General features: G+C 36.9%; 4 protein-coding genes across 6 annotated transcripts; 2 read left to right on the top strand and 2 right to left on the bottom strand.

The window, feature by feature from the left end:
• Positions 1-3,421: 3,421 nt before the first annotated feature.
• LOC117627430 (probable cyclic nucleotide-gated ion channel 20, chloroplastic) lies at positions 3,422-11,657 on the bottom strand. The gene is made up of 13 exons (XM_034359538.1): positions 11,398-11,657; positions 10,423-10,948; positions 9,247-9,438; positions 8,617-8,715; positions 8,063-8,200; positions 7,223-7,471; positions 6,577-6,840; positions 5,775-5,920; positions 5,191-5,268; positions 4,930-5,059; positions 4,442-4,688; positions 4,097-4,256; positions 3,422-3,724 (listed from the first exon to the last, which is right to left on the bottom strand). The coding sequence occupies exons 2-13, from the start codon at positions 10,930-10,932 to the stop codon at positions 3,592-3,594; spliced, it is 2,346 nt and encodes a 781-aa protein (XP_034215429.1). The 5' UTR covers positions 10,933-10,948; positions 11,398-11,657; the 3' UTR covers positions 3,422-3,591.
• A 2,989-nt stretch (positions 11,658-14,646) lies between these two features.
• On the top strand, positions 14,647-15,556 carry LOC117627432 (germin-like protein subfamily 1 member 20). The gene is made up of 2 exons (XM_034359539.1): positions 14,647-14,773; positions 15,003-15,556. Exons 1-2 carry the CDS (start codon positions 14,647-14,649, stop codon positions 15,554-15,556), a joined length of 681 nt encoding a protein of 226 aa, XP_034215430.1.
• Positions 15,557-15,982: 426 nt separating this feature from the next.
• On the bottom strand, positions 15,983-21,996 carry LOC117627887. 3 transcript variants are annotated; one of them, XM_034360163.1, is made up of 8 exons: positions 21,225-21,996; positions 20,686-20,805; positions 20,509-20,552; positions 17,302-19,991; positions 17,079-17,208; positions 16,904-17,008; positions 16,603-16,777; positions 15,983-16,498 (listed from the first exon to the last, which is right to left on the bottom strand). In XM_034360163.1, exons 2-8 carry the CDS (start codon positions 20,791-20,793, stop codon positions 16,289-16,291), a joined length of 3,462 nt encoding a protein of 1,153 aa, XP_034216054.1. In that variant the 5' UTR covers positions 20,794-20,805; positions 21,225-21,996; the 3' UTR covers positions 15,983-16,288. The 3 variants fall into 3 exon arrangements, with proteins under 3 accessions (XP_034216054.1, XP_034216055.1, XP_034216053.1); XM_034360164.1 differs by having other exon boundaries at positions 17,079-19,231; positions 19,328-19,991; XM_034360162.1 differs by having other exon boundaries at positions 17,079-19,991.
• Positions 21,997-22,213: 217 nt separating this feature from the next.
• Positions 22,214-26,448, top strand: LOC117628184 (bifunctional D-cysteine desulfhydrase/1-aminocyclopropane-1-carboxylate deaminase, mitochondrial). Its single transcript, XM_034360569.1, has 10 exons — positions 22,214-22,714; positions 22,802-22,867; positions 23,210-23,404; positions 23,477-23,587; positions 24,001-24,092; positions 24,563-24,655; positions 25,175-25,232; positions 25,317-25,430; positions 25,740-25,837; positions 26,032-26,448. Exons 1-10 carry the CDS (start codon positions 22,448-22,450, stop codon positions 26,234-26,236), a joined length of 1,299 nt encoding a protein of 432 aa, XP_034216460.1. The 5' UTR covers positions 22,214-22,447; the 3' UTR covers positions 26,237-26,448.
• Positions 26,449-26,654: the final 206 nt, after the last annotated feature.

Genomic DNA, 26,654 nt, shown 5'->3' with positions numbered 1-26,654 from the left:
TTATATTTATTCTATTTATTCTAACTCTTTAGCTTATTGAATGATATTCCATTAGGCACATGACAATTCTCTAGGTATTAAACCATTTATATCTTAAAGGTATATTAAAAGGTGTTTATGGATATTCATTTTGAACTTTTCTAACACGCATTATCATTTTTCGGTTGTAAAAATACTTTTCCCGTTTAAATATTTTTGTCGCATTTTCATCATGATAGGTCTATCTTAACAAAAATTTGGTTGGCTAATTCGCGCCGGAAAATTACTTTCTCGACAACTGGTACTTCCCCGGAACAGATTGAAGCTTACATGGCAAAACATTCGTCACATAGAAAACCCACTCTGGCGATTGTTTTTGCCGCCAGAGGTTAATCTCTTTGACGACAGAACCTTTGTTGGGTAAGTTTGCTTGAGACAAAACATAATTTGCTGGAAAAGATATTTATTTATTTATTTTTTAAAAAAATCCTCTTACACCGCTAACAAGTAGAAGAGGAAGATAAATAAAATAATGAAACTGATAAAAGTCCATAAACATAATTTGTCATTTTCGCATTTACAATGCAACCCTTGACTAAAGTTCAATCCTTGCTATTTCTGCCAAATTTTAACCATATAACCCCGGTATTCCCCAGTCTGTAAAGATATATAGTTTTTTTTTTTATATTAATAAATATGTAAGTGGATTGATTCTGATCAACTAATGATTAGTAAAAGGCATGGACGGGATATTCATTCATGTTTCTGAGAGAACCTTGACAATAGGAGGAAAGTTTTATTGAAATCTTGAAAAATTATACTGGAGACAAATAATCTGACTATGACTCATAACATTATTTGATATGGTGTTCTAAATAAATTCAAGAGGCACCTCAAACCAAACAAAATAGGTCATCTCATTTTCTAAACCAAACTTAGCAAGCATGTGTGCAACACCGTTGGCTTCTGTAAGACTAATTTTCTTGAAAATACAAAGATATTGTAAAATTTAATAAATATTTGAATTAGAGTATATTGAAATCTTGTGTAATAACTTGGATCAGGATTAATTTGCCTATGATATTGATCAGGTTCAGTGCCAAATATTGCCGTTATGTACATTTTATTTACTGATTCTTAACATAAATAGTCATGTGTTCCAGATTTTCACAGGCTTCAATGAGAGGATTGTAAATAATTATAGAGATCAAAGCAGCGAATTTGAAAATCAATCAAAACTCACTCTCTCCCTTTCTCTTTCTGTGCCAGAGAGTTGGGGATAGACGGTGTGATCGAGAGATTGAAGAATAAGCGGCCAACTTCTTCTCAAAATGAAGAAAGTTAAAAAAGAACAAGGAGCAAAGGAATTAAAGAATAAGAAATTGAATGGGTGATTGCGGTACGAGTACATATACTGAGATAATTTGGTAGGTAATGATGACTGTCTTGTCTTCCTTCTCGCGATCGATACCAATTAATACAGTAGCTAAGTTCTGCCTGTGTCTTCCCACTCTCAACCAAATAGTTCCCAAATCTTCTGGAGCAAATGCTACTACAACTAAAGTATTTATTTAATTCCAATCCAAAGCTATTTATATTTATAACGGTCATACACCATTCTAAATTATTACTTTTGGAAAACAAAAGCTCCTCGATGCTAATAATACTATTGCTGTACTTTGATCACTATATATTCATCTGTATATCGAAACTACAAAAGTCAATGAAACCCTAGCACACACACACACACCCGAAAAACTGTCGATGGACTAACTAATCAAGATTGAGTTAGCCCTAATAGTAATAAGCTCAACTTTGTTATTAATTCCGTCCAGTGTTTTAAACACAGATATATATATATATATATATATATATATCCAAATAACTAATCGTTTAGTTTCTTAAAGGAAAGTGTGATTGTTTGTGGTGATTACGATCACGTCGTTTTAACAAACAGGCCACTTGGAATGACATGGACCAACCAAAGCGAGTATGGTTAATGAAGATTTTATTACAAGTGATAAAGGATCTGTTGCAGCAAGTCATTGCTATTAAATTGTGGAAGGTTAGTGTGGTAGGGAAGGTTAGTGTAGCTGCATCAGTTTTTTCAAGAGCTATTTAAGGAGATTATTCAATATGCATATTAGATCGAGTTGGAGGAAGAAGAATGGCTGGGTGGCTCTGGCATGTCTTGTGTAGAAGAAGTCTAGAACCACCCAACCGAGAAACAAATTCAAAGTGCAATGGAGGTTTCCACAACACTAATCACTGACTTAGACTAATCTCATCATCTCATCATCACCCATTTTCCTTGCTTGTAAAGGCAACCATGCATTAATGCACAATAAGTCGTACGTCCTTGTGCAATATCATGACAATGGATGGACCATCTAGCTAATTCATTATTAAATGTTAACACCATACTTACGCAACTAAGAAAACATATATATATATATATATATATATATATATATATAAAGAAATTCGAAATTGTAGAAACAAAGTCGACCAACTGTAACTTTGCAAATAAAAGTATCAATATGATGAGACTATTTATTACAAAATCTGAAACTTGGTGAACTTTAAACCCGTTCGTGTCCATGTAAACCTAACTAGAATGCATGCATGCCAATGCCATTGCCAAGGCTGAGAATTAGGCAGGCAGGTCGTAGAGACCGTGTGTTTTTAATTATATGGTCCAGACAAGACAATATGAATATGACTTGTTGCTTTATTGAATTTAAAGCCGTAAGTTGCGACCTTTACCACTGCTGTCGACGACGTAATTGTTTCATTTATTTTGGCAGATGGCCATAGCCCATAGCTAAGCTAAGTACTCTCTCTTCTCTTCTCTTCTCTTCTCTTCTCTACAGTCGATACACTATACACTATACACATGCAGTAAATATATTCATATATCACTAGCAGTCACTGGCACTGTTCAGTTAATTTATTAGATCCAATGCAATGACACTTGATTTATCAGACCTGACCTGACCTGACCAGACCAGGTGAACCTACAAACTTCGCTTCATTTCCCTCCCTCCCTCCCTGCCTTTAATTCATTCATCCTGGAAAGGGCCCAAAATGGAAGAAATAGAGTTACTAGGGCTCAAAACGAGGAGGAGCCCAAGCACCTCAAAAGAAAAGACAACAACTATTCTATTCGACCGTGGCTACGTGCGTGGCAGCAAAACCAAAATATCATCGTCCTCCTCCTGAGCTGCAAACATGCTTCGCTTCGGGCCCCAACCAACCAAATGGCAAATATATTCACATACGACAACATACCTCAAAACCAATCCAAGAAAGAAGAGTGTAAGATAGATAGTACCCTACTAGATTTAGATTACAAAAGTATCATCAGGGACATTATTGACTTTGCCTGCATCTGCATGATTGGTATTTGGTATTTGGTATTTGGTATTTGGTGGGGTTTCAATTCAAGAAACTGAATATCCTTCAATTAAATGGGATTTGATTCAATGAGCTGAAAGCTGTATTGATTGATCCTACACCACACCACACCACACATATACGTACATTATACATACATGGACTTCATCTTTACAGAAACAAAATTAAGGTGACTGACTTAACTGACTTATATAATTATAATGCATGGTTATGAAAATGATTGGATTGGGATTGAGAGGTGTCTGCTCGACTTAGGCGTTTTCTCCTGTATCTCCATGCTACTTGAATGCGTCTTGCTGCAAGCCCTCTCCAGTAAGGTGATTCATATCTAACATAAACAATAAAACCAACAATTATGTTATCTCCTCCAATATTAATGCATAAACGAAATTCATAGTTTCCTACCTTCCACCAATTTTAATAATAAATCTGCACTCCAAATATAACCCAATCTTTTCTCAACTAGCCTAGCAATAGCAAATCCTCATACTCCAAAATAAGGCAAAACTAGCCTAGAGATAATACATTATTATGTGGCACATGCAAAAAGTTGAAACTGACAAACTCTTGGTTATCTAACCAAGCGAGGATTTTACTTGTCCAAACAGGAAAAACAGAAAGCTATACCTGCTGCAATAAACTGTAAATATAAGAAAGTCACGTAGCAGTGCTATTAAATACCATCTTCAATCACGCATACCTTATGGCTCCTTGAACACGTGGTTTTCGCAAAAATCTGGAGAAAAGACTGGTGACTTCTTCAATGTCTGCAGCTCGGAGTGAAAATGCTTCGACGTTTGTTAAGCATCTCACCATCCTGTTGCTAAGCAATCGCTGTCCAGAAATCCTGATCTTACCGTCTGCAACAGAAACCACATTGATAAATTGATGGTGTCTTTTGACATCATGCACTGAGACCTAGTAAGATCTTTTCCAGAAGGGAACTGGGACTTATTATTTTTTTTAAACACGTAGCCTGACTGAGTCAACAGGCACTGTCACTGGACCTTGATTATAAACAGGCTTTTAGAAATCACACTAATACCTCTGTTCGCTGAAGAATGCTCAAGGCACCATGTGAGAAGTTCCTCACCACAAACATCCCCTTCAGATAAGGAAACTGTAATCCCATCTTCTCCAATGCTCTCCATTTTTCCACGCACGATAAAAACCATTTTCTCAATTAGACCACCATGGTACAAAACTTTGCTTCCTTTGATGTATATCTTTTGTCTTAGTCTTCCACAAATGGAATCCAAGATGGGTTCATCCATCAGGGAAAAAATTCGTACCTAGAGAGTAATTGGATATTATGAGTTAATGCCAAGTTGACAACTGTGAACCTTATATCGAATAATCATTGTAGTAGAAAGAAAAAACCATCATTCAGGCCAAAAAGGCTTCACTTCAGAGTGCAACTTGAAAAAGAAAACAGCAAAACCGACATTTTGAATCATTATAAGTTTCTGGATGTATTAAGATAGTTCCCAAAAATCTAGATATATTATTGTTCTGAGATACTAAGATGCTCACTTTCTTAATAAACTTGAAGAGATGGCGTCTTATATCTGTCTGAAGGTCTTCAGGCAAGTTTTCCAAAAGGATTTCTTCATTTACCCCTCTGGTTGCGGCCCAATTGTACCTTTCAGCTTGTCGTACTCGCCTACAGAACTCCATTCATGAGGCTTTAATAATCAATATTAACATCACAGGATATTCGATTTAAGAGTGGATAATTTATTTTATAGGGCGTTAATTTATTTCTCACACAATGGATAATAACACCATATATACCTTCTAAGTTCCCCTGGCAAGCGTCTATGTCTCATCCACTGCTCAACGTCACGACGTCTCAGAGACATTTCTAACCTCCTGTAAAGAGAAACAGAGATTTCCTTTTCTTAAAGCAAAGCAGAATTTAACTAGGAAAGAAGAAACTGTCTGTCTTTTACATGGCACACATCATATTTCAGAAAGAAAGCTAACTGGCAATTTCTATTACTCTATTTCTTTGAGACTTATTCACAAGAATGAAATACATCATGGTTGCAGTTGACAAGTGAACACTCACGGTATTCAATAATTAGTACACAAAACTTTCAACTTTGAATTTCAGAAAAAAAAACAGGAGAGAGTATTACTCTAACATATCATCCCATTGGAAAATTCTGAACCCAGGAAGAATTTATAAGAAAACAATGAAAAACCAATAATGTACAGTTTTTATGTATATAGACTATACCGTGTTGAAAGGTGATTAAATTATAATCATAATTCCACTAACCTATGTTCTATACGTACAATATAATATGTTCCAACCAAGTGACTTTGAAAGTAGGAATATCTGAGAAGAATAAATCCTAGGATAAAAGTTGTACCTCCGACCAAGAGCCTGCAGAAAGTTCTGCATATTTCCAATGAGAAGAGCAAAAAGCAAGAGACCTAGGCCAATAATAGCCATTGTAAAAAGGACTTCCCAAACAAAATAACTTGGAGTTTGATTTCCAGCCAGAGTACTGATTTGCTTCATAATGTCACAAGGTTTTTTTTGTCAGTAAAAGATTATGATCATATTATAATATGCACTACAGAATTGACTAGACAATTACATTCACTTAAAATAATTTTCGTAATGAGACAATACCAAAACAACTCTTAGGCCAGGAAATAATGGAATGTAAGTTTTTTTCTTGAAAATATCATTTAGTTAAACAATAACTTCTCAAAGGAAAAGACACTGATGCCGTCAATTTGAGATTTCATTCCAGAATAAAAAGATTCAAAACTAGCTGAATTTGGCTTTCAACTAGGTGGGACAATACAGAGAAGGGCAATACAGAGAAGGGTTTTATTTGGGTTCGTTTTTCAATTTTGACTCTAACAAGTTCGGAAATTTCAAGCTTCATCAATATTCAGTTTGATAATTGCTTGCACATGTTAACCTTTTGGTCACAGCAATCTGTTATTCATTACATGATTTAAAGCCTTGCTTCAGGTACATTGGCAGTCTAACACCAACTTCTGATGGACGGTCAACTTAAACGAGTATTGAACATCCTACACGTTAAGCTTTTAGGGGGGCAATGATAGTCAATCGCTAACTTAAATGAGTATACAATAAGAAAAAATATCGTTATTTGAGATGATACTGGCCAAAGAAGGTATAAGTAAAAGCAATACCTGGAATCCCCAAAACAGTGCGTATACATATCTCGTGATTACGCTATTTTCTGTTGTAAGATTGACAGCTTGGCTGTAGATTCCGTAATCAAAACCATCTTTATCTAAACAAGCACTAGCATTCGTATAGTTTTTCCAGCTATCACGTACTGGATCTTCCACTTTAGAACCTTCAATCTCATTTCCATGCCCACAATCTATGAAGCTCATGCACCCACGAATTCCAGAGTCATGACAGACATCTCGAAAACATTGATTAACCCTCTGGGACAAGAAAGAGGGGAAGTAAGTGGATGGTTGAAAAGCATCCTTTCACTCCCATATCCAATAAATTTTCATTTGTTTCCGAATCAAACCAAGACAGAACCAAAATACCATGAAAAGACACATCCTAAATCCTTTCATATACTTGAACCACCACTACAAACATAGCGAAATCCAATATAGCAGATATTTCACTATGCCTGCATTCCTTGTTCAACAAAAGGTGAAAAGAGATTGTATATTAGTTTAAGAAAAAAATCTTGTGTGGACATACAAGATGTAAGTGTAAAGTTTTAGGGAACTTTTAGACACAAAGAGCATAAAAATGTCTATCATAAGAAACTTCGAGGAGTATGTTTAAGAATAAAATTGCCCCACCCACCTGTAACCCGAAGAGGTACCAGCACGACCCAACAACATGGCCAGACAACACAAATGTGAGAAGATTTATTATGAAGTTTGCCCATGCGGACTCAAATATGAAGCCACTTGGAGACTGACCAGCAAGCAGGGGTAGACACCTACACAACCTGGGAATGCACTGAAGAAGAACTGCAGCACGTAACAAATTTTTTGCATAGTTTGCACCAGATAATCCCAAGTTTTTTCGTAGAACTAACAAAACTATGATCTGCAAACAATTTAAAGATAAACTAATCAGAAGGGAAAAAAGAAGTGCTAACATCAGATAGAACAAGTTACAATGTCATGAGAGCATAAATAGAGAAATTGGCAGATACAAGTAATTTAGGGTAGAGGGAGAGCGTCAATTGTGCCTTCGTGTATGTTCTGCTAATTTTTTTATTTGTTATATTGCTAAAGCGGATGAAGTCATCTGATTATACAGCATAACCACTGAAAAGCAGTATTCTTCCATGGCAAAAAGCAATAGCTTTTCAAGCTCTCGTTAGCATATCAGAATTGCAAAATGCATCTCTTAACAACATTTTTTCTATCTTCTTTTGCAAAATATCTTCTTTGGCTTTTGGAAATTCCGTGCTAAACACTAATTTTTATAAGGTGTCTAAAATTAGAGACACACTTATTGATATTCTACCTATCATGTAAAATTATAACATGAACAAGTTGCTTGAAGTAGTTAATAGTACAAAATGGATGAAGATTATCAATAAAGCGAAGGAAAACCACAAATGTACTGATCTTATAGAGAGAGAGAGAGAGAGAGAGAGAGAGAGAGAGAGAGAGAGAGAGAGATGTTTACCTGAGGAAGCGGTAATACAACAAAGAAGTCAATTAGAAAATATCCTTGAAGGTAATTCCGAGCAATTTTCTTTGGATGGTCAACCAACTCGCCAGCACCAACCACTCTAGACTCAGGAGCCACATAAGCCAATCTAAACTGCAGAGAGAGAGAGAGAGAGAGAGAGAGAGAGAGAGAGAGAGAGAGAGAGAGAGAACAAATAATTAATTTATCTGTCAAGACTCTAAGGACATTGGTGGGAGATCTTGGTTATGGTTCCAACAGCCAGTGAGACTACCCTATGACTAGTGCCCAGATTATCCCTGATCTACTGAGCACAGAGTTATTACTGGACAACTGAACTAATTCAGTGGAAACCCAGTCAGTGATGCATCAAAAGCTGTTCACCATCTTAGAATAAAATAATAAAAAGGGAGCTTTAAGTAATCATCAAAGGATGGTAAGGAAATGCATCGTATATGAAAATTATTCACAGAACTCAGAACTAAAGAAGAAAACCAAGGATAGTGAACCAAAATGAGTTTCAAATGGATGAGAGGAAAGGAAATCTTTACCTGAAGGAGTATGTGCATCAAGTATATAAAATCAGTCATGCTTCTAAAAACCACAAGTGTTGTCGTCATGGGCCAATCAAGAACTATGCATTTATTATCCTGCATCCAAAGACAGGGAAATCAAGTTGAAAAGAAATGAACCAAAAAAACTTGTTTCTCAGTTACTGTCTTCTCCTCAGAAAGGCATCATTACAAATAGATAAAGAAAATTTGTAAAATTTAGAGAACAAAAACACTTGTTTCTCAGTTACTGTTTTTTCCTCTCCATGGGTAGGAAGATGCTGGGCCTGTGGTGGGGTGTTAGCTTCACATACATTGTTGACCTAACAGCTTAAGTTGTTAAAGTATAGCGGTTGTCTAACAATTATATGTTAAGCTTATGTTCCTTTCAGGGAAATCCTTTCTTTCATCTTGTACAGGATAAAGATAAAAGGAAAGATACTTTCAAAAACTGATAGAAACCCTTCAGAATAAAAACATATCGCCAATTCCTTAACATCAAAGAAGTCATATGGTACATGCATACTGAACTTAGTAGGATATGAAAAATAATCCCAAAATGCCGCCAAGAAAACAGTGAATAAATTGAATTTAGAATTCATGAAATGACAGGGCAGAAACAAACAATACCTTTTGAACAGACAGCACGAAGAAAAACAATGGATCTACAAAAATTGCTACTAAGCATGAAATGACAAAAAGCTTGTTCCACTGTTGCACCACTTTAGCATGAGGGTTCATAACTCCAGGAATATATAGACGCAGAAAAGAGAAAAATCTCCTCGCCCAGCCTTTGGCATCCCCATAGAGAGCATTATGGAACTGCAAACAGTTGACAATAAAAGAAACGTGCATAAGATTCTTGGAGTGCTTGTATACCATCATTCCAGAAAATAAAATAGATAAGAAAATGGACATGTAAATTTTGTTGTTATATCTCAAGCAATATGGCTCGTTTGGGAGTGATTCTGGATAGGCCAGAATCACTTCTGGGAAGAAGCACCTCCCACATGCTTCTCTAGAAAATCACTTTTAGTGATTTTAACTTTAAGTGATTCTGGGGAGAAGAAACGGGATATATAATGCAGCTTGAGGGAAAATATTGCTTTTGCATACAGGGATGAGTTGAGTTTGTATTAGGAGCCAAGTGTTTCCAATCCTGGAGCCGATAGGGACCCTTAGCATTGTCCCACAATGCCTGGATACCTTTGGTGGACACTTTCCTTGTTAGCCTTCAGGGATGATTTTTCCCCATGGGTTTAACAACTTATGCCACCACCGTTACCATAACGCTGCAATCATACACAAATACTCCTCTAGGATCACTGTCATTTGTCTATAAACAATATCATCCCAGCTCTGTAAGAATCAGAAGGAACCATTCTCCAAGAGAGGGAAACCACTAGGGGTACAGACATTGTATCCATTCTCTTGGCCACTATTGATTCACCATGTTCACTTGCCCTTCGTCAATTTATCAAGTAGTCCAATCTACTAATACACTTTTACCATGAAGCAAAGGGGAAGAAATGCAAAATTCTAATTTGTTGCTAACATTACTTCCTCAAAATTTTACAGTAACATACCAAAGAATAAGTAAAGGTGATGGGATTTAGTGGCATCTAACTAAATGAGAAGCCTGAGACAGGCAAGCTCCTAATCATTTGACGGGATTAGATGCAAAACTATAAATATTTTTGGTAGAGCAGTTATTTTAAGTGGTCATCATGCAGAGCATATCATAAAAGGCAGCAACAATGTAAAAATATAAAATAAAAAGCCCTCTGAGTAAAGAAAGAAAAACACCTTGGGATCAAATATACCCGAAGCCTTTGAGTGTTGTGGTTGAGCAGGCTTGAGATTGTATGTTGGGCAAGTTGTGCAGTAAGGATCATTGCACATCCCCAATTGCCCAGATCTCAGTAAGTGTTCATTTTTTCCAGCATAGTTGTCATCTGTCCCTTCATTCTGGTTTGTCACATTAGTAGAAGGAAACTTTTCTCCTGCAGTTTTGACTGCTTCTTCTTGCCCTGGTACAGCTTGAGTTAGCCGGAAAATGTTATCAGGCCTGCGGTTATATAATGGACCACTCATAGGGAGGAATGGAGTTTTTGTTCGACTCCTCAAGGGACCAGTATGGCTTACAAGGCTAGCCTCCCTTTCATATGACGGTTCCATAGAGTCCATAGGAATGGAAACTGATGCACTTCTGGTTCGTGACATAAATGTCTCAAATTGTAAGTGCACATTTTCATCTGATAATTGTGGGTGAGTGTCCGATAGCATGGGTACCTCATCTCTTTCATAACCAGCCATTTCTCACAGATTGGACCTAAAAAAGGCGAAGATAATATGAATTGCAATACACGAGCATTGATGCTAGTTTAATTTTAGTTCAAAAGGTTGAAACTTCATTAAATCAGCTCCAAGAAAAGAAAAAAAACAACGCTTGCAGCAGGGAACAAAGCTTAAATGTGTGGCGAAGAACATAACACTATATCACTTGCAAATTAAATTACTATTTTTCCTTTTTGCTGCTAGTTTCAAGGCATAAATTTGCAGTACTGCAAACTTTGAGTTTGAGCTAGGCACAGTCTCAGGCACGCATATATAAAAGAAAAATTTAAGCGAAAACATGCACATGTTTAAAAGGATCATTCATGCTGACTATAACTAGAAACAAAAGAAAAAAATAAAAATAAAAAAAGCAGCATGCATTATTGGAGCTGAATATATGTAATGGGAAGAAAAGAAAAGAGAGAGAGGTAGCCGTTAAATTACCTGAACCCCAAGGAGAAGCAAAGTTTAATAAGTGGCTGAACCTGAAACTGGAGGATCTTACGTACGAATTAACAAACTTAAAAAGACACATTCTTTCTTTCTCATCACGGGGGAGCGAGAGAAGAGAGAGGTCGGCGAAGACTAAAAGCGTTGACTGAGCACAAGGACTAAGAAGGTAGAGAGAGAGGAAACTAGTTGTGGATGGAATGGAAGAATAAGTTACTAGACTGGTAAAACAAAGGAAGCTTCGATGAAAATAAAAAAATTGGAAAGGCAACGTAGGCTTTGCTTGGGGAGGTGGTACCAGACAAGAAGACAAACAAACCTTTCAAATCAAATGTATGCAAGTAATTACTCTATTAATAGTGTGCTATCCCTCCTTCCTCCTTGTTTACTTTTCTTTGTTTTGCTCTGTGGTCTGAGTCTCTGGTAGGTTTTTGACCTAGGTAGGAGCTGACTGACCTCAAACTCCATGGCTAGCTAATGGCTTTGATTCTTTGAAGAATACGCTGAGCGAATCGGAAGGCACTAAAACAGAGCAAGCTTGCCAATTGCCAATTGCCAAACTATGAAATCAAATTCCAACTCAAACACTTGATTATTTGTTAACTTAAGTTAAGCCTATGGTAAATTAATGGTATGAATTGTTTCAATGGTTAACACTTGATTCGCAAATTATGACTCAGTACATTGAAACTTGAAACTGAAAATGGAATTCATTACTACTAATCAATGCTTAAATGGAATCCAAATTTAAGCATATCGTTGGTGGGTGGGTGTCCAGCAGAGACACTTGGTGGGCTGCATTGGACACTTATTAAACCCATCTTGGTTTGGCCCAAAGTTTGTTCCTTTAACCCAATTTATCAAACATCACTAGCCTTCCTTCTGTCCTTGATCCATATTATAATTAATTACCACCCCACCACCAGACTACCTCTGACTTAATTACAAGATAAAATGTTAATTAGGAAAAAAAGAAGAAGAAGAAAGCTACAAAAAGAAAAGTCTTGGCCCCTACTTTCTAATATTCTATGGTGCAGATGGAACAGGAGATTTTTGCGGGCTGTTTATACTTTATACTTACCCACGCAGATTGTCAACATTAATGTTAATAAGAGAATGATGAGATATATAATCTCTTCTCTTGGAATACTTCAATGAGATATTTTAATAATCGCTATCTCATTAGCCTCCTTTAACAACTCTCTTTCTTTTTGGTACACCTCCTTCTTCCTCTTCATCTTTCTGATTATATAAACAAATATATATATATATATATATATATATAATTATTCTCTTATTTGGATGTTCGCAAGTTAATATTATTGTAAATAAAGTGAGAATACCTGTAGGATATCTATATATGCTTGGAGAATGTTAAACAAGCTAATTCGAATTTTTTGCAATAAATAATGATCAACCTTTGAAGCAGGATTGATATGAGTTATCAATCCTGAGATGTGCAAAGCTTAAAATAAACGAACACGCAGAGAATTATTTTATGTGGTAAAACCCCACATCTGGGGAAAATCCACGGGACTCCTCAGTCCAACTCAAATCCACTATAGAACGATGATTACAAGAAGTACTCACACACTTATCCTAGACTCATTCTAGATAATGTTTACCGACTTCTCAGTAACTCAACTTCTGTCACGGGATGATCTTCGACACTCCTTATGTTGAACGCAATACTGGTCACGATTGCTTCAAGCTCGCCGGAGTTCTTTCAACTCTTCTTATGTTGAATCCGATACTGGTCACGATCGATTCAAGCTCACCGGGGAAAGACCGCCACAACGATCTTGGTGCTCTCTACTATATGAGTCACCGACATGCATATGAATGCAATATGAATGATTAAAGTGTTTGATAAATCACCAAGTAAACATTAAACACTTGATGATTTATATCAAATAAATGCACAGCAGCTTTTTCCTTAGAATTCTATATGCTCCACACAAAATATCAAAAGCACCCGCAACCAAGGAGAGGCATCCTCCTTTTATTCAAGGTTTCCTATGCCTAGTCAGATGGCATCCCACAAGTGCCAAACCCACTTCAATTAAGACTCCTAAACCTGATGCAATATGAACACCCACTAAACCTATTCAACTATGACTATTTGATGGCATTCAAAGTGGGCATAGGATGAACAACGTACTTATGCAAGGATTGTTTATACAAGATAACAATCTTTATCAAAGAGACCAATTAGGTATCAATATAATATTTTAACTTAAATCAAAATAGAGTTTAACTATGGAAGGTAATCTCAAGATAAAAAATCTAATCCTAATAAAAATAGGATTAACATGAAAATACTTGATTGAAAAATAGCTCCAACTAGGAATCCTATAATGAATGCATGATTATGTCATGATTTACCTGAACTCAGTTTCTCATATCGATCACGTCATACTTCAAAGATCCAGAATGAATGTGTTGCGCCAAAGCTTCTAGTAAAACAAGTTCACACACTAATTCCCAACCTATGCTAGAGTCTAGGAAATGACAATACAATTTTCATACTAACATAAAGAGAAAAGCATGAAGGTATAGAAAATACATTGCATCCAGAAGGTAATATCGTTTGGACATTTGCATAGGAGAATTTCTGTATGTATATATTCTACACTTTTATTTCTTTTCAAGCAAGATATTGAAACTAACAAAGTGGGACTGAGTCAAATTAGGCTCCTGAAAATTCAATCACAGGTAGCTTCTAATTTCAACTGCTAATTAATTCAAAGAGCACAAATTTGCTTGGTCACCGTCAATGGTTGATCGGCCTTAATTGATAATTAGTTTTTCTTTTCCAGCTACGTACCTTTAATTAATTGAGATCGATTTAGTTACTGAAAAGTACACCTACGAATAAAAAGTTTCAATACAATTGATTTCCTTGATCTTATATGCATGCAAAAGTGCAAACAAATTACTACATTAATAATTAATTTTCTATGAAAAATCTAAAGAGAGAGAGACTCATCCATATTACATATATACACATGGTAATGAACCAAGTCTTTACCTGCTTCAAAATATAATATAAAGTCTATACCTGCTTCGATCCACAGGGAAAATCCAAGACCAGTTCATGAGTTTCTGTAATCTATAAATAGCAAGTGTCCCATGCAGGATTTTCAAAGCAACTCTTCTTCTACACAAAATATATATTCTAAGATTGAGAGAGAGAGATATAGAGGAGAGGGGCAACCTAGTTAAGTACGAGTACGAACGATGATGAAAGGTGTTCATTTCCAACTATCTATTGTTGCCACATTGGCATTGGCCACCTTCCTTGTATCTGCCTCAGACCCCAGTCCTCTGCAGGACTTCTGCGTAGCAATTAATAACACCGAATCTGCTGGTATGTATATGCATATGCATGCACTACATTATTTTCATATTGTAATTCGTATAAATTAATTAGTAGTAAAATATATTGTTTTTCTGTTAATTATATGTTTTTGCATGGCTCATCATCCATATGTACAATCCCTCAATAGTATATATGCATATATAGGGTTTTAGTGAAATTTAAAGATTGGTTAACTTTTGTTTGTTGGTGTTTTGTTTAATTTTGTTTATACAAACAGTGTTTGTGAATGGGAAATTCTGCAAGGACCCGAAGCTTGTGACAGCAAATGATTTTTTCTTCTCCGGGCTCAGAATTCCTGGAAACACATCAAATCCAGTTGGTTCATTCGTGACACCGGCGAATGTGGAGCAAATAGCTGGACTTAACACTCTTGGCATATCCTTGGCTCGCATTGACTTTGCACCAAACGGCCTCAACCCTCCTCACACCCACCCACGCGGCACAGAATTTCTCATAGTCTTGGAAGGCACACTCTATGTTGGCTTCGTCACATCCAATGGCGACAACAATCGGCTGTTCACCAAGGTGTTGAACAAGGGAGATGTGTTTGTGTTCCCAGTTGGTCTCATTCACTTCCAGCTCAACGTGGGACACGTCAACGCTTTAGCCGTTGCAGGTCTGAGCAGCCAGAACCCAGGAGTTATCACCATAGCCAATGCAGTGTTCGGGTCAAACCCTCCTATCAACCCTGATGTTCTAGCCAAGGCATTCCAGATCGACGACAAGGAGGTTGAGTATCTTCAGAAACAGTTCTGGTACAACAACAATTAATGATCAGATTATTCATAACAAAAGGCCAAGGAAGGGCACTAATATGCGTGGATTTAAGGTGGCCAATATGAATTTTCTCTAAGCTCCACACAAATTATAATCTAAATCTAGCGAACGTTATTAATGAAATAATATAGTTTGCTTATGCAATCTTGTAATCCTAGCCCTTCAGTGGCATGTTTTGAGTATTAATTGATATTGATATAGTACTGTTATGTGCGTTCTATCTCGATGCCTCTTACTTGACTTGAATCAAAAGATGCAGTTGTAGCTAGCTTGCAAGCTGGTTAACTTCCTCATGTGTCCTTCATTAGTTAAAAGGATGGTCCTATTAAAACTCTACATCACTTGGATTAAAAGAAACAAGCACTCCGCAGTAAAATGAAAGCTATTCTTAAAATTTAATTGAATCAACTTTGGCTTGATTTTAGCCTTCCAACAGCTCGGTCTACATATATTATATATTCCAATTTTCGAAACAAATACAAGGAAAAGCATTATATATACATTTGTGTAACCAAACAAAACAAAAAGAAACAGAGAAGCTCTATACATATGGAACCACTTCCATGCATAGGTAAAGATGCAAAGAAAAAGGGGGTGGAAGCGGGGAAGTTGGTCACTCCTCTCTCTCATCCGAGGTTGGATGCTATCTGAATGTAGCAAAGCTCAATGTGGAATTAAAAACTACTCGATGAGTTGTTAAAATGATTTAATTAAGATTCTGAGCAGTCACCAGCGTCGCCTGGAGAGGAAGAATTCATAGTCCGGATGCCTGTTTACAGATGTCATACTTCCTTTGTTCACAACAGCTCTTGCCATAAGAGATGCTGTCTCCTCAAGTGTCCTCAAACGCTCTTCTAGTACTCCACAAGGGTTTAAGCCCGGTGTTACTGTTGTCTGCCTTAGTGTAGAGGGCCTTAACTGGAACCAGCATTCATCCTGTTCAAGTGACACAGTATATATTGATTAATAAGCTACACAGATCTTACACCATGCATTAACTGCATGCCAAAGCTATGCTATGCACTGTTAGTCATGACTACCTGAGCATTGTAACTTCGAAGACCTACAACTGGAGATACTATACAAGAGTCCACATTACGAGACTCAAATTTGGCATGTCTATGGACCAAATGACCAAGTGAATGGTAAGTTAGAAATGCCGCACGGAAGTTGCCATCAGGTATCCTGTAAATAGGATACCATGCCACCGAGTACCTGAAAACCAGATGACACTTGAAAGTTACCTACTATTTAGAATCCACTCAGTGTCAATTGTATTAATGTCTGCAAAACACACTAATTCACTTTTTTAAAGAGTCTGAAACCAGTTTGATTACTAACCAGGATCTGGGATGCAGGTCATTTAGATTTATAGAGTCTAGTTTAGTTGGATCTCCATATACTTTGGAATGTGACAGTCCATCACCTCTAACAAGCTCCTTCATCCTGAAAGGGAGGGAAACAGGATAAGATCATCTGAAAATACATAAAGTAAAAAGCATAAAAGGATACTTACTTGTCATATAAAGGTCGTCTCTCCTGAGGTTGTTCTGATTCAAAATATTCAAATAGTAGCTCTAAATCACTGGACCCTGTTGTGTCAGCTAATTGAGCAGATACATCTTTGGCAGAAGCTGAAGATTGTTCTGAAATACACAATTGATTTACAAGTGGTGGGGTTACTGCATGTTCCTTGTGATCAGGGTGAGGAAAAAGTACTGAAAATATTGGAAGACTACCAATGCTAGAGGATTTTTTGGGTGTCTTACTGATCCTGCATGTGCTTAACTCCTGAGAACTATGAAGCCTATTGTTAATATCTACAGAATCAGTACTTCTACCGTTCCTGAAAAGCTGAATTCCTGACAAATAGGGGACAAAATAAGCACGAAATGCAAAATGATCAGCACCCAACCTCTCTGAATTTCCAAATTCCTCTGCCCTTATTTCCAGCCCATAACTACCATATTTCTCATACCACTGCCATAGGCATCCTAAAGTGATGTGAGGTGTCTCATGTCTGCACAATGACACACCACCAACCTGATCCACCTGGTTCCTTGAGCAGCAAGTATGACAACTTATAGAATTGGGCGATTGATGGATAACAGGGGAGGAATAATAAAGAAGTCGTTCAAATTCAGCAATTGGACGGCCAGTGGCCATTTGAACAGCTTCGGATGCCAATTGTGCCCTACAAGCATTATTCACTGCTTGTAGTATTCTGTTTGACTCTGCTTCAAATACATTGAGATCTTTGGATACTGCAGAATCATTGATGCAGTTCGCTACATCATGCTTCTTATTGGCCAGATCTTCAATTGTGCTTGATTTTGAAAGCCTTCCATCAATTGCATCAGAAGAACAGGTTACGTCTTCAGAATTCTGACCTGTGCACCCTACTGCAACTTTAGAAACTAGATTTTGAGTATTGGACACCACATTCCCTTTAGCAGTGTCTTTAAGAGCCCATCTCTTAGAAGCAGCCTCATCAGAATGTTCAAGAGATGAACTGCCAGATCTAGTAGAGCTTGTCAACCCAGGATTCTTCGACCCAATCGGCATCCACTTGTGTTTAAGAGATCCAGAACTACTAGAGTTTTGCCTGCTGCTTTCTGCAAGAGAAACTTCTTTCTGTACTTCTTGACTTGTTGCGTTACAAAGTAAATGAGGAAGGTAGACTGGAGACTGCACCTGAAGCAAATTTGATTCACTCAAGGAATCCCATTTTCTTTGCACTGAGCTATTCTTGTTTCCTACACAGACACTTTCAAAATGATCCATTTCATTTTGACAAAGTTTCATGTTGTGAACTGATTCAGACGTCATGCATTCTACTTTGCTGCTCTGATATCCACCCCTTGGACAGCTAGGCGGAGAACAAGATCTCGAAACAAGACTTAAGGATTTCTTATCCTTCAACTGAGAAGAGATATCCAATATATCATTCTGATCCATCCTGGCCTTCGCACAACCATCTAAGCCAGCAATGCTGGCATGCGAACCCTTTCTGGAATAAAAATTGTATTCTTGTTTCAAAGATGGCCCGGTTTTTCTTTTTAATTTCTTAGAGACCTTATCTTTTTGCTGCTTTTTATCCTCACTCTTCGAAAAGGCATTTACATCAGCAACGTTAGAGGTTTTTTTAAGCAAGGGAGCCTCTCTCAAAGGGACATCAAGCCGTGAGTAAACAGAACTTGCTTTTTTCAACTCACCAGTGCAGTCACTGGAATCATTCCTCTGGACCTTTTGCCAGACAGAATGATTGTTTTCCTTTCCTATACGAATATGCAGATTTCCATTACTTCCAAATTTAGAGACATTTGCAGTTCGCGGTGCTACTTTGTTTTGTTTACTTCTCTTGTTAGGCACAACCAATTGCATGTCATTACTGCGACAACCCTGAATACCATGCCTTGCTTCCTCAGTGTGATCATAATTGTCTACAACATCATTTAAAAATCTTTGACAAGAAAAACGTCCCTTCCCAGAACTCAAACCTGGAGGTTTAGAAATATCTATCTTGAAAATTTCCTTCTCAGCGAGTTTTTCATCATGACCAGCATTAATACTATCACCACTGTTTGAACCAATTGACATTGAATCCAAAACGAAGGAGTCATGCATATCAGAGTAACCTTTGGTATACATATCACTGTAACAGCTCACCTGTGTATGAATACCGTCCACCTCATCAAAGATGGGAAATCCACAGTCTTTAAGTAGAAGCTGATTTTCAAAATTGCCAATAGAAGGAATACCAACCTCATCACTGGAAGAGGTGCACGTGTTTGGTGTTTCAGAATTCTTGGGGCCACTATCTGGCAATGAAATTTCTGTTGCAGTTGAAGACGACACTTGTCCGTCCCCATCATTGTTACCACAGGGTTCAGAAGCTGAACTTCCATTGGCATATTCCTCAGACAACACTTCCGGTTCATTAGACACCTTCGTGCTCTGTTTTCCCTTCTTTCTACTCTTCTTTCTGGAACTTCTTTTTGCAATGCTGTTTATTTTTTTATTACCAATGCTCATAGTTGAGGAATTAATAGAGTTAGAACCATTTGGGATGGTACTTGAGGAATCACTGCAGCCATTATGGAAAGATTTCCTGGAAAGTTCATTCCATTTAGTAGCTTTATTTGCCAAAGTCTTATTTCGAGATTGGTGGTGCACAGCTGAACCAGTGAACCTTCTACCTGTAAATGACTTGACAGAATAAGTAAAATCAAGAGGAGGCCGTTTCTGCACCTTTTGCCGATTAACCTTGAATGGATTAATTGGTGGTGGGTAAACCAGATGCAGAGCATCCATATTGACCAGAGTACCAGATACCAAGTGATTTATATTGTCAGGACATAGCGGCGGCAGTGCCACAGTTCTCCAATGTCTGTCAGGTTCGCGGAAAAGCACTGAAAGGATAGGACACCTGAGAAGTTAAAATAAGTGATGAATAGACAGTCATTTCCTTGACGCTCCCATCAATCAACTCAGCTTGTCAATGAACAATAATAGATCAGATGATTCTACCTGCCATACCAAAACACTGGCCCATACTCTACTTTAATGGTAACTAGTACAGTAGCACTCTCATCATGCATGCAAAATCTCATTATGCAGATTAAACAAAATCCTATCTGGAAGGAAGTGCTAATGCAAAATCTCAGTAATTACAGCAAAAGATAGGGACCATGTATACATGTGCCCACGTATTATGTATTAGATGTACACATGCATTACGCATAGCCAACAAGCCTATATAGTGTAATCGAGATATGATGATTGAGAAATATGCAAAACCATCGAAGAAACAGTGGCATAAACATACGTACTTAACAATTAATCAGAAGACAGAAAACACGTGAACTAAATCTATTGGATTAGTTTCACCATAGAGCTGTGAGAAGCAATCAATTAGGCAATGACAATTGAAACAACATTATTACCTACGATCAGAGTTCCTCCCTGTGACATAAGGCACTTCACAATCCTGAAAATGGTAGTAATCCAGAGAAAACTAGTCAGATAATCAAATTCAATTCATAGCAGAAAAGTGAAGTATATCAAATTATTTTGCAAAATAGACATATATATATATATATATATATATATATATATATTACATCTAAAGATGTTCTGAAACTCTTTTGCTCTTTCTTTGATAAGGAATATCTTCGAGTGTCTGAATTTTTCTGGATATCACTGTTAGTTCTTTGAAGGGCACAATGCATCTTTTACAGTGCCTGTCCATATCATTAGCACACAATATAAAACAGTTAATGATGGTCTGATACAAAAAGGTTTTAATGTATTCAAGATTTAAACACTTCACCCTATCAACAGAAATACAGGATAAATTTTGCCGATCATCCTGGTTCTCTTTTGGTTGGGTTTGGTTCTGGTTACGAGTTCCATTTGTCTACAATAATACTCTTAACACAAAACTAACACAACACTACCATAGGAAAAACAATGCATTAGTAAGTGTATCAATCCAGTCGAATCAAATATAAGGAAGGTTGATAATCACGTAAAGGGCAAACCTTATTTGAACTTTGACAAATAATTTCAAATCAGGAAATCCGGAAATGAAAGTATAATTCATACTCTTCCAAATATTCATACTCTACGGATAAGAACATTAACGAAGAAGGCAAAGTACCTCAAGCTGTTGAAGATGAAGGTCCAAACAAGAACAGACGTTGATTCCCTTTGATCATCAAACAAGTAGAAGGCATTGGTTCATAACATACAAGCTGACAACCAAACATAGGTCACATTCACCACTGCTACAAGTGCCCGTTTAAACAAAAGGATCGAAATTTAAAGCACAAATACAAAGATACATAAAAGAAAGAAACCAGAGAAAATAGAAACTACAATGGCTTGCTCACAATCCTCAGACTAAAATTCTATCTACCAGTCAAAAGAAACCCACTTATCAAATTTAGACAGAAACCTAAATTACCAACTAACAAAACCCAGCTAAATTTATCCAACAAAATTCCGGGAACCAAAAGAAAGAAGGGAAATAGCCTGCATGGTTATTTTTTGCTCCTTGAGCACCCTGAAAATTTCCCTACAAAGATAATTCAAAAAATGGAATTGACAAACTTGAATCGTTGATTAGGAATCTAGTACTAAATTTGACAAGAACCCAAAAATCAAAATCACCGAAAAATTATCTAATTTTTTTAAAAGATCGCAGAAAAAGCTCCCCAAATTTAGCTGTGAGGTTTAGAAAAACAAGAGTGTATAGCAACAGCTAAAATAACTTATTTTCCCAAATGATAAAAAATAAAAAATACTAGAGGCACCATAGCCTAACACGTTGAAAGTACACACTTTTCCAAATGATATGCTTAAAAAACCGGACTTTTAGTGCCCATAGAATAAAATTGGAGATGGAGGCCAGCCACCAGCCTCCATATTTGGAGTCTATAATTATGACTACTTAAACAGCAAACTTTATCTTTTTTTTCTTATACATTTAAAACATACATTTGTGTATTTTATCAAAAAATATATATAAAACTTCTTCCTTTTTGGGTCATAAATATATATAAAGACCTGATGCTTTAACATTGGTGATTGAAATTTGAGTTGATGAAGAGTCTTGAAAATTCACATACCATGGTGAGCTCTTTTTCTTTGTATCAATGGGCCTCTTTGAAAAGACCTGATGCTATGTTTCAGTGGTTAACAGACCACTTGGCGGCAAGAAAATTTACCTTCTGTTTTACTCATGTGATCGACAAAAAAACAAAAAGAGAATCTTTTACTCATGTTTTTGGTCGAAAGCAGATGGAAAAGAAAAGAAAAAACTCAAAAGACGACAAAAATTCCGTCAGAAAAAGAGAGCAGATAGCACGAATGAAATGAAAGATGTTGTGCAATCGCAGCTTCCCCATTCCTCCGATTAACAAAGTCACCACCGTCATCACCCAACACAACGTACACAATCACAAACGCCTCGACATTCTCAGACTGTTTCAGTCTCATCAGACTCGCACAATGGAAGCGGAGGCCAACACCAACAGTTCCCATATGAGGGCGGTGGGGTTGGACTTCCTGACAAAGAAGGCCTACACTCCTCCTTCCTGGGCATCCCATATCAACCCCATCCCTTCTCATATCTTCTCTCTCGGACACGTACGATCAAATTCTAACCTTCCTCTTCTTCAATTTTTCTACATGATTATGGTTTCTGTTTGTATTGATCAGCTAATCACTTGTTAGCTTCCAACTCCAATTCACAAATGGAATCTTCCTAATTTGCCCACCAATACTGAAGTCTGGTTGAAGGTATTTCTTTTCTCTCATTTTTCTCTTATGTTTTCTCTTTCTTCTCACTTATATTTGCTTTCATATAGAAAAATCCCAAAAATCCCAAAAATCCCATTTGGGTTTTGTCAAATGTTTGGTATTGTGGACTGTCTGTTCCTTGTTGAGTCCCCTTATAGACTGATCAATTCTGAAACTTCCACTTAATCAAAAGTTGAGACCTTTAAATGTAAAGTAGTAAAATTTCGTATGCAGTTTCTCTTTTTTAAACCTTCAATAAGCTTTAAGTCGTTGAATTGTTGCTTTGGTTTTGTGTTTTCACTTTCCTGGTTTACACTGACAGAAATATGTGCAAATATCTAGCGTGATGATCTTTCAGGAATGCAACTGAGTGGTAACAAAGTAAGAAAATTGGAATTCTTGATGGCGGATGCCGTAGCAAAGGGTGCTGACTGTATCATAACGATAGGGGGCATCCAAAGTAACCACTGTCGTGCAACTGCAGTGGCTGCCAAGTATCTCAATCTTGACTGTTATCTCATTCTACGTACCTCTAAGGTGAATTTCCATATCTCAGTTTTAGCACTTTTTTCCCCATCTCTTTGCTTAATGCCTCGTGATGCACTGCAGGTTCGCGTGGACCAAGATCCTGGACTGACAGGCAATCTCCTTGTTGAACGTCTAGTTGGAGCTCATGTTGAACTAATTTCAAAAGAAGAGTATGCAAAATTCGGCAGTGGGGTGTGTTAGTTTTGCTTTTCCTTTGAATTAACCATGTATTTTTTAATGTTTATCAAGTAATATATAATTAAACACACATTTTCTTATAGCTTATTGAATGTTCCTCCTTTAGTCTTTTTAGCAATGTTACTGTCTCTGGTTGAAGTCTGAAGTTGAAACACCGATCTCTGGCTAAGTAATTCTTGTAAGATGCATTTTTTATAAACTGCATATCAAGTGATATTTTTGGTTTAAATGGACAGTGTCTCAACAGATAGGGGAAAAAAACCATACAGCCAACTATCTTACTGTTCTACCAACATGCATTTTTTTTTTTTTGGGTCGAGAACATGCATTTCTGATACTAATGAATTTATAGATTACCTTTGCTAAATCTCTAGTGATTTGGGTTCTTATATTCAATTTGGTCTCAGGCTCTAACTAATATTTTAAAGGAAAGACTGCTAAAAGAAGGAAGAAGGCCATATGTTATTCCTGTTGGTGGATCAAACTCCCTAGGAACCTGGTGAGATTGGGTTTGCCTTCGATTGAATTGTGCATAAACTGTCCGTTTAATAATAATTTGTTTCTGTACACTTTAACTGCTGTATTTTTCCCACTATCTCCTTTCTATCTGCCATATATTTTTTAGGTATTCATTTTGGGTTCCTAGAATTTGATGCAATTTCTTTGCTTCACAGTGGAAATGAGAAGTATTTCCAGTTTTCCAACCCAAAGTTTTCTAGTTTTCTTGACTTTTTAAAGCTCTAATCTGTATTGGAAATGTGGTATCTGGTACCTGTTCTTCAGTTTAATCCATCATAACTCGTGTCATATGGTATAAACCTAATGGTTGGTGTCTTCAAAATGAGAAGGGTGAAGGGAGGGGTGAGGGTTTTGAGGTTTCAGCTTCCTGTTCAAAGTTGATTATGATGGCTTCCATTTCTTTTTTGTTGATATTATCACATTTGCGTAAAAAAAAAATTTAACATTCAGGGGGTATATTGAAGCAATTCGAGAGATTGAGGAGCAGCTTCAGAGGGGGACCGACAAAGTAAAGTTTGATGATATTGTTGTTGCTTGTGGCAGGTGCTTTTCTATGCCATCTTATTTTGAGTTGATATAACAAGTCCTGCATGCCTGCCATATGTTACAGATTTTTTCATATCCTTTATGTATGGATCTGGAGATATGGAATTGTCAATTTCTAGTCAGTTTTGATACGAGACAGTAGGATCAATGAATTGAAACCATTTGTTTTTTTGTCCACTCAGCCTTGTTTTCGTATTTGACAGCTCTCACTTTCCTTTTGTTGTGAGAAGTTTTGGACTTCACTATTATTTTATTTTTTGAATTTCTGTGTCTGAATATTGATTAAGAATTCAGAGCTAAAGTTACATTCTCTCTCTCTCTCTCTCTCTCTCTCGTATTAGCAAATTTTTTTTCCTTCACGAAACCAAACTTTTCTATAATCTACAAATGAAAAATGAATTATATCTTACATGTTTACAACGAGTATAATACTGTAACATAATAGAATAAGTTTATGGTGATCGTGATTATTATTATTACTTCCATCTGTAATGTTTTCATGTAATCGATTTCCAGTGGGGGTACAATTTCTGGTTTGGGATTGGGCTCTTGGCTGAGTTCGTTGAAGGCAAAAGTATGTCATTGGATTCCTTTCTGTAGATAATTAATTTGCTGCTCTTGACATGTCATGTAATTATTTGTTCCTTTTGCTCTGCAGGTCCGTGCCTTTTCTGTCTGTGATGACCCTGATTACTTCTACGACTATGCTCAAAGCCTACTTGATGGACTTGAGGCAGGCGTTGATTCACGTGATATTGTTAACATTCAAAATGTGAGGGTCAAAGCAGATTAGATATTGTTAGCATTGAACACATGATTTATGTTGCTTCGTACTACATGTTCTTTTAAGGTTGATCTTACAGTAGTTTGCCTAAACTATACAAGTTGTACATGTGCATGCTCTACAGAAAAATGAAATCCTAGATTGGAAAATCATGGGTTGTAAATTGTAACTATTTATATGTTACCATTATGAGATGATGTGCATATAGTTTTACACACAATGTATATGCTGACCAATTGTAAGTAATTATATATTGTAAACACCAAAAAAGGAAGTAAATGTATTGTGGTTTGACAGGCCAGAGGTCTGGGCTATGCAATGAACACGTCTGAGGAGCTTAAGTTTGTCACGGAGATTGCTGCGACCACTGGGGTTGTCCTGGATCCAGTTTACAGGTTCTGTTTTATTTCCACAACTCTTTGTTTATGTTTGCATCTTTGTGCCATCACTTCCCTTTAGGAGGATAAATGGTTAAATTATTCATAGTTAATCCTGAAGTATGATCTGGAACTCTCTCTCTCTCTCTCTGTGGCTTTACTCTTCTGCCGAATAATGGGATCACTGATTTATGATGTCATTCCTTTTTTAGTGGCAAAGCTGCTTATGGAATGTTGAAAGACATGGCTGAGAATACAAAGAAGTGGGAAGGAAGAAAGATCCTCTTCATACACACAGGTGGGTTACTTGGGTTGTTTGACAAGGTAGAGCAGATGGCTCCATCGTTGGGAAATTGGCGTCGGATGGATGTCCAGGAATCTGTTCCCCCGAGCGATGCTATCGGGAAAATGTTCTAGTGTCGAAATAAAGCAAAGAAAAGAGTCCAGTGCTCTATTAATAGAGATGAGATCAAAATCCTCAATCAGTGTATACTGTACTGAATGATGCATAAGAAACGATCTCATATCAAATAAGATAATTACAGGAGGTTTGTATTTCGTATTGTAATTTGATTTATAAGAAACGATCTCATAAGAAACGATCTCATATCAAAGATAACTTTTACTTCTCTTGCCTATTGTAATTTGATTTATTCAGTCCCGATCTCTTGGACCACAGGAGTCCAAGAGATTGTGGTCACTCACCGTTGGATATTAATCCAATGGTTCAAAATGATATATATAAATGATTATTACCCGATTCAAATCATAAATGAGTGAACCGTTGAATTTACATCCAACGGTGAGTGACCATAAATCTCTTGGACTACAGGGG

This window comes from Prunus dulcis, chromosome 5, assembly GCF_902201215.1.
Source record: "Prunus dulcis chromosome 5, ALMONDv2, whole genome shotgun sequence".
Taxonomy (NCBI): Eukaryota; Viridiplantae; Streptophyta; class Magnoliopsida; order Rosales; family Rosaceae; genus Prunus; species Prunus dulcis.
Note: the sequence above shows the minus strand (reverse complement) of the source record. Positions and strands in the feature narration are given on the sequence as shown.

Bases quoted from the DNA above. Each gene is read 5' to 3' on its own strand.
- LOC117627430 (XM_034359538.1), bottom strand. From the start codon at position 10,932: ATGGCTGGTTATGAAAGAGATGAGGTACCCATGCTATCGGACACTCAC. The intron at 5,921-6,576 runs GTATTGCTTTTA...GACATTATGAAG, and splicing joins CACTGTTTTGGGGATTCCAG to CAAATCAGTACTCTGGCTGG. The intron at 4,257-4,441 runs GTATTAGTGTGA...TTTCTGTTGCAG, and splicing joins GCATTCTTCAGCGAACAGAG to ACGGTAAGATCAGGATTTCT.
- LOC117627887 (XM_034360162.1), bottom strand. From the start codon at position 20,793: ATGCATTGTGCCCTTCAAAGAACTAACAGTGATATCCAGAAAAATTCA. The intron at 20,553-20,685 runs GTAATATATATA...TACCATTTTCAG, and splicing joins GTTTCAGAACATCTTTAGAT to GATTGTGAAGTGCCTTATGT. The intron at 19,992-20,508 runs GTAATAATGTTG...TTAACTTCTCAG, and splicing joins GGGAGGAACTCTGATCGTAG to GTGTCCTATCCTTTCAGTGC.
- LOC117628184 (XM_034360569.1), top strand. From the start codon at position 22,448: ATGTTGTGCAATCGCAGCTTCCCCATTCCTCCGATTAACAAAGTCACC. The intron at 22,868-23,209 runs GTATTTCTTTTC...GCAAATATCTAG, and splicing joins ATACTGAAGTCTGGTTGAAG to CGTGATGATCTTTCAGGAAT. The intron at 24,656-25,174 runs GTGCTTTTCTAT...ATCGATTTCCAG, and splicing joins ATTGTTGTTGCTTGTGGCAG to TGGGGGTACAATTTCTGGTT.
- LOC117627432 (XM_034359539.1), top strand. From the start codon at position 14,647: ATGAAAGGTGTTCATTTCCAACTATCTATTGTTGCCACATTGGCATTG. The intron at 14,774-15,002 runs GTATGTATATGC...TTATACAAACAG, and splicing joins TAATAACACCGAATCTGCTG to TGTTTGTGAATGGGAAATTC.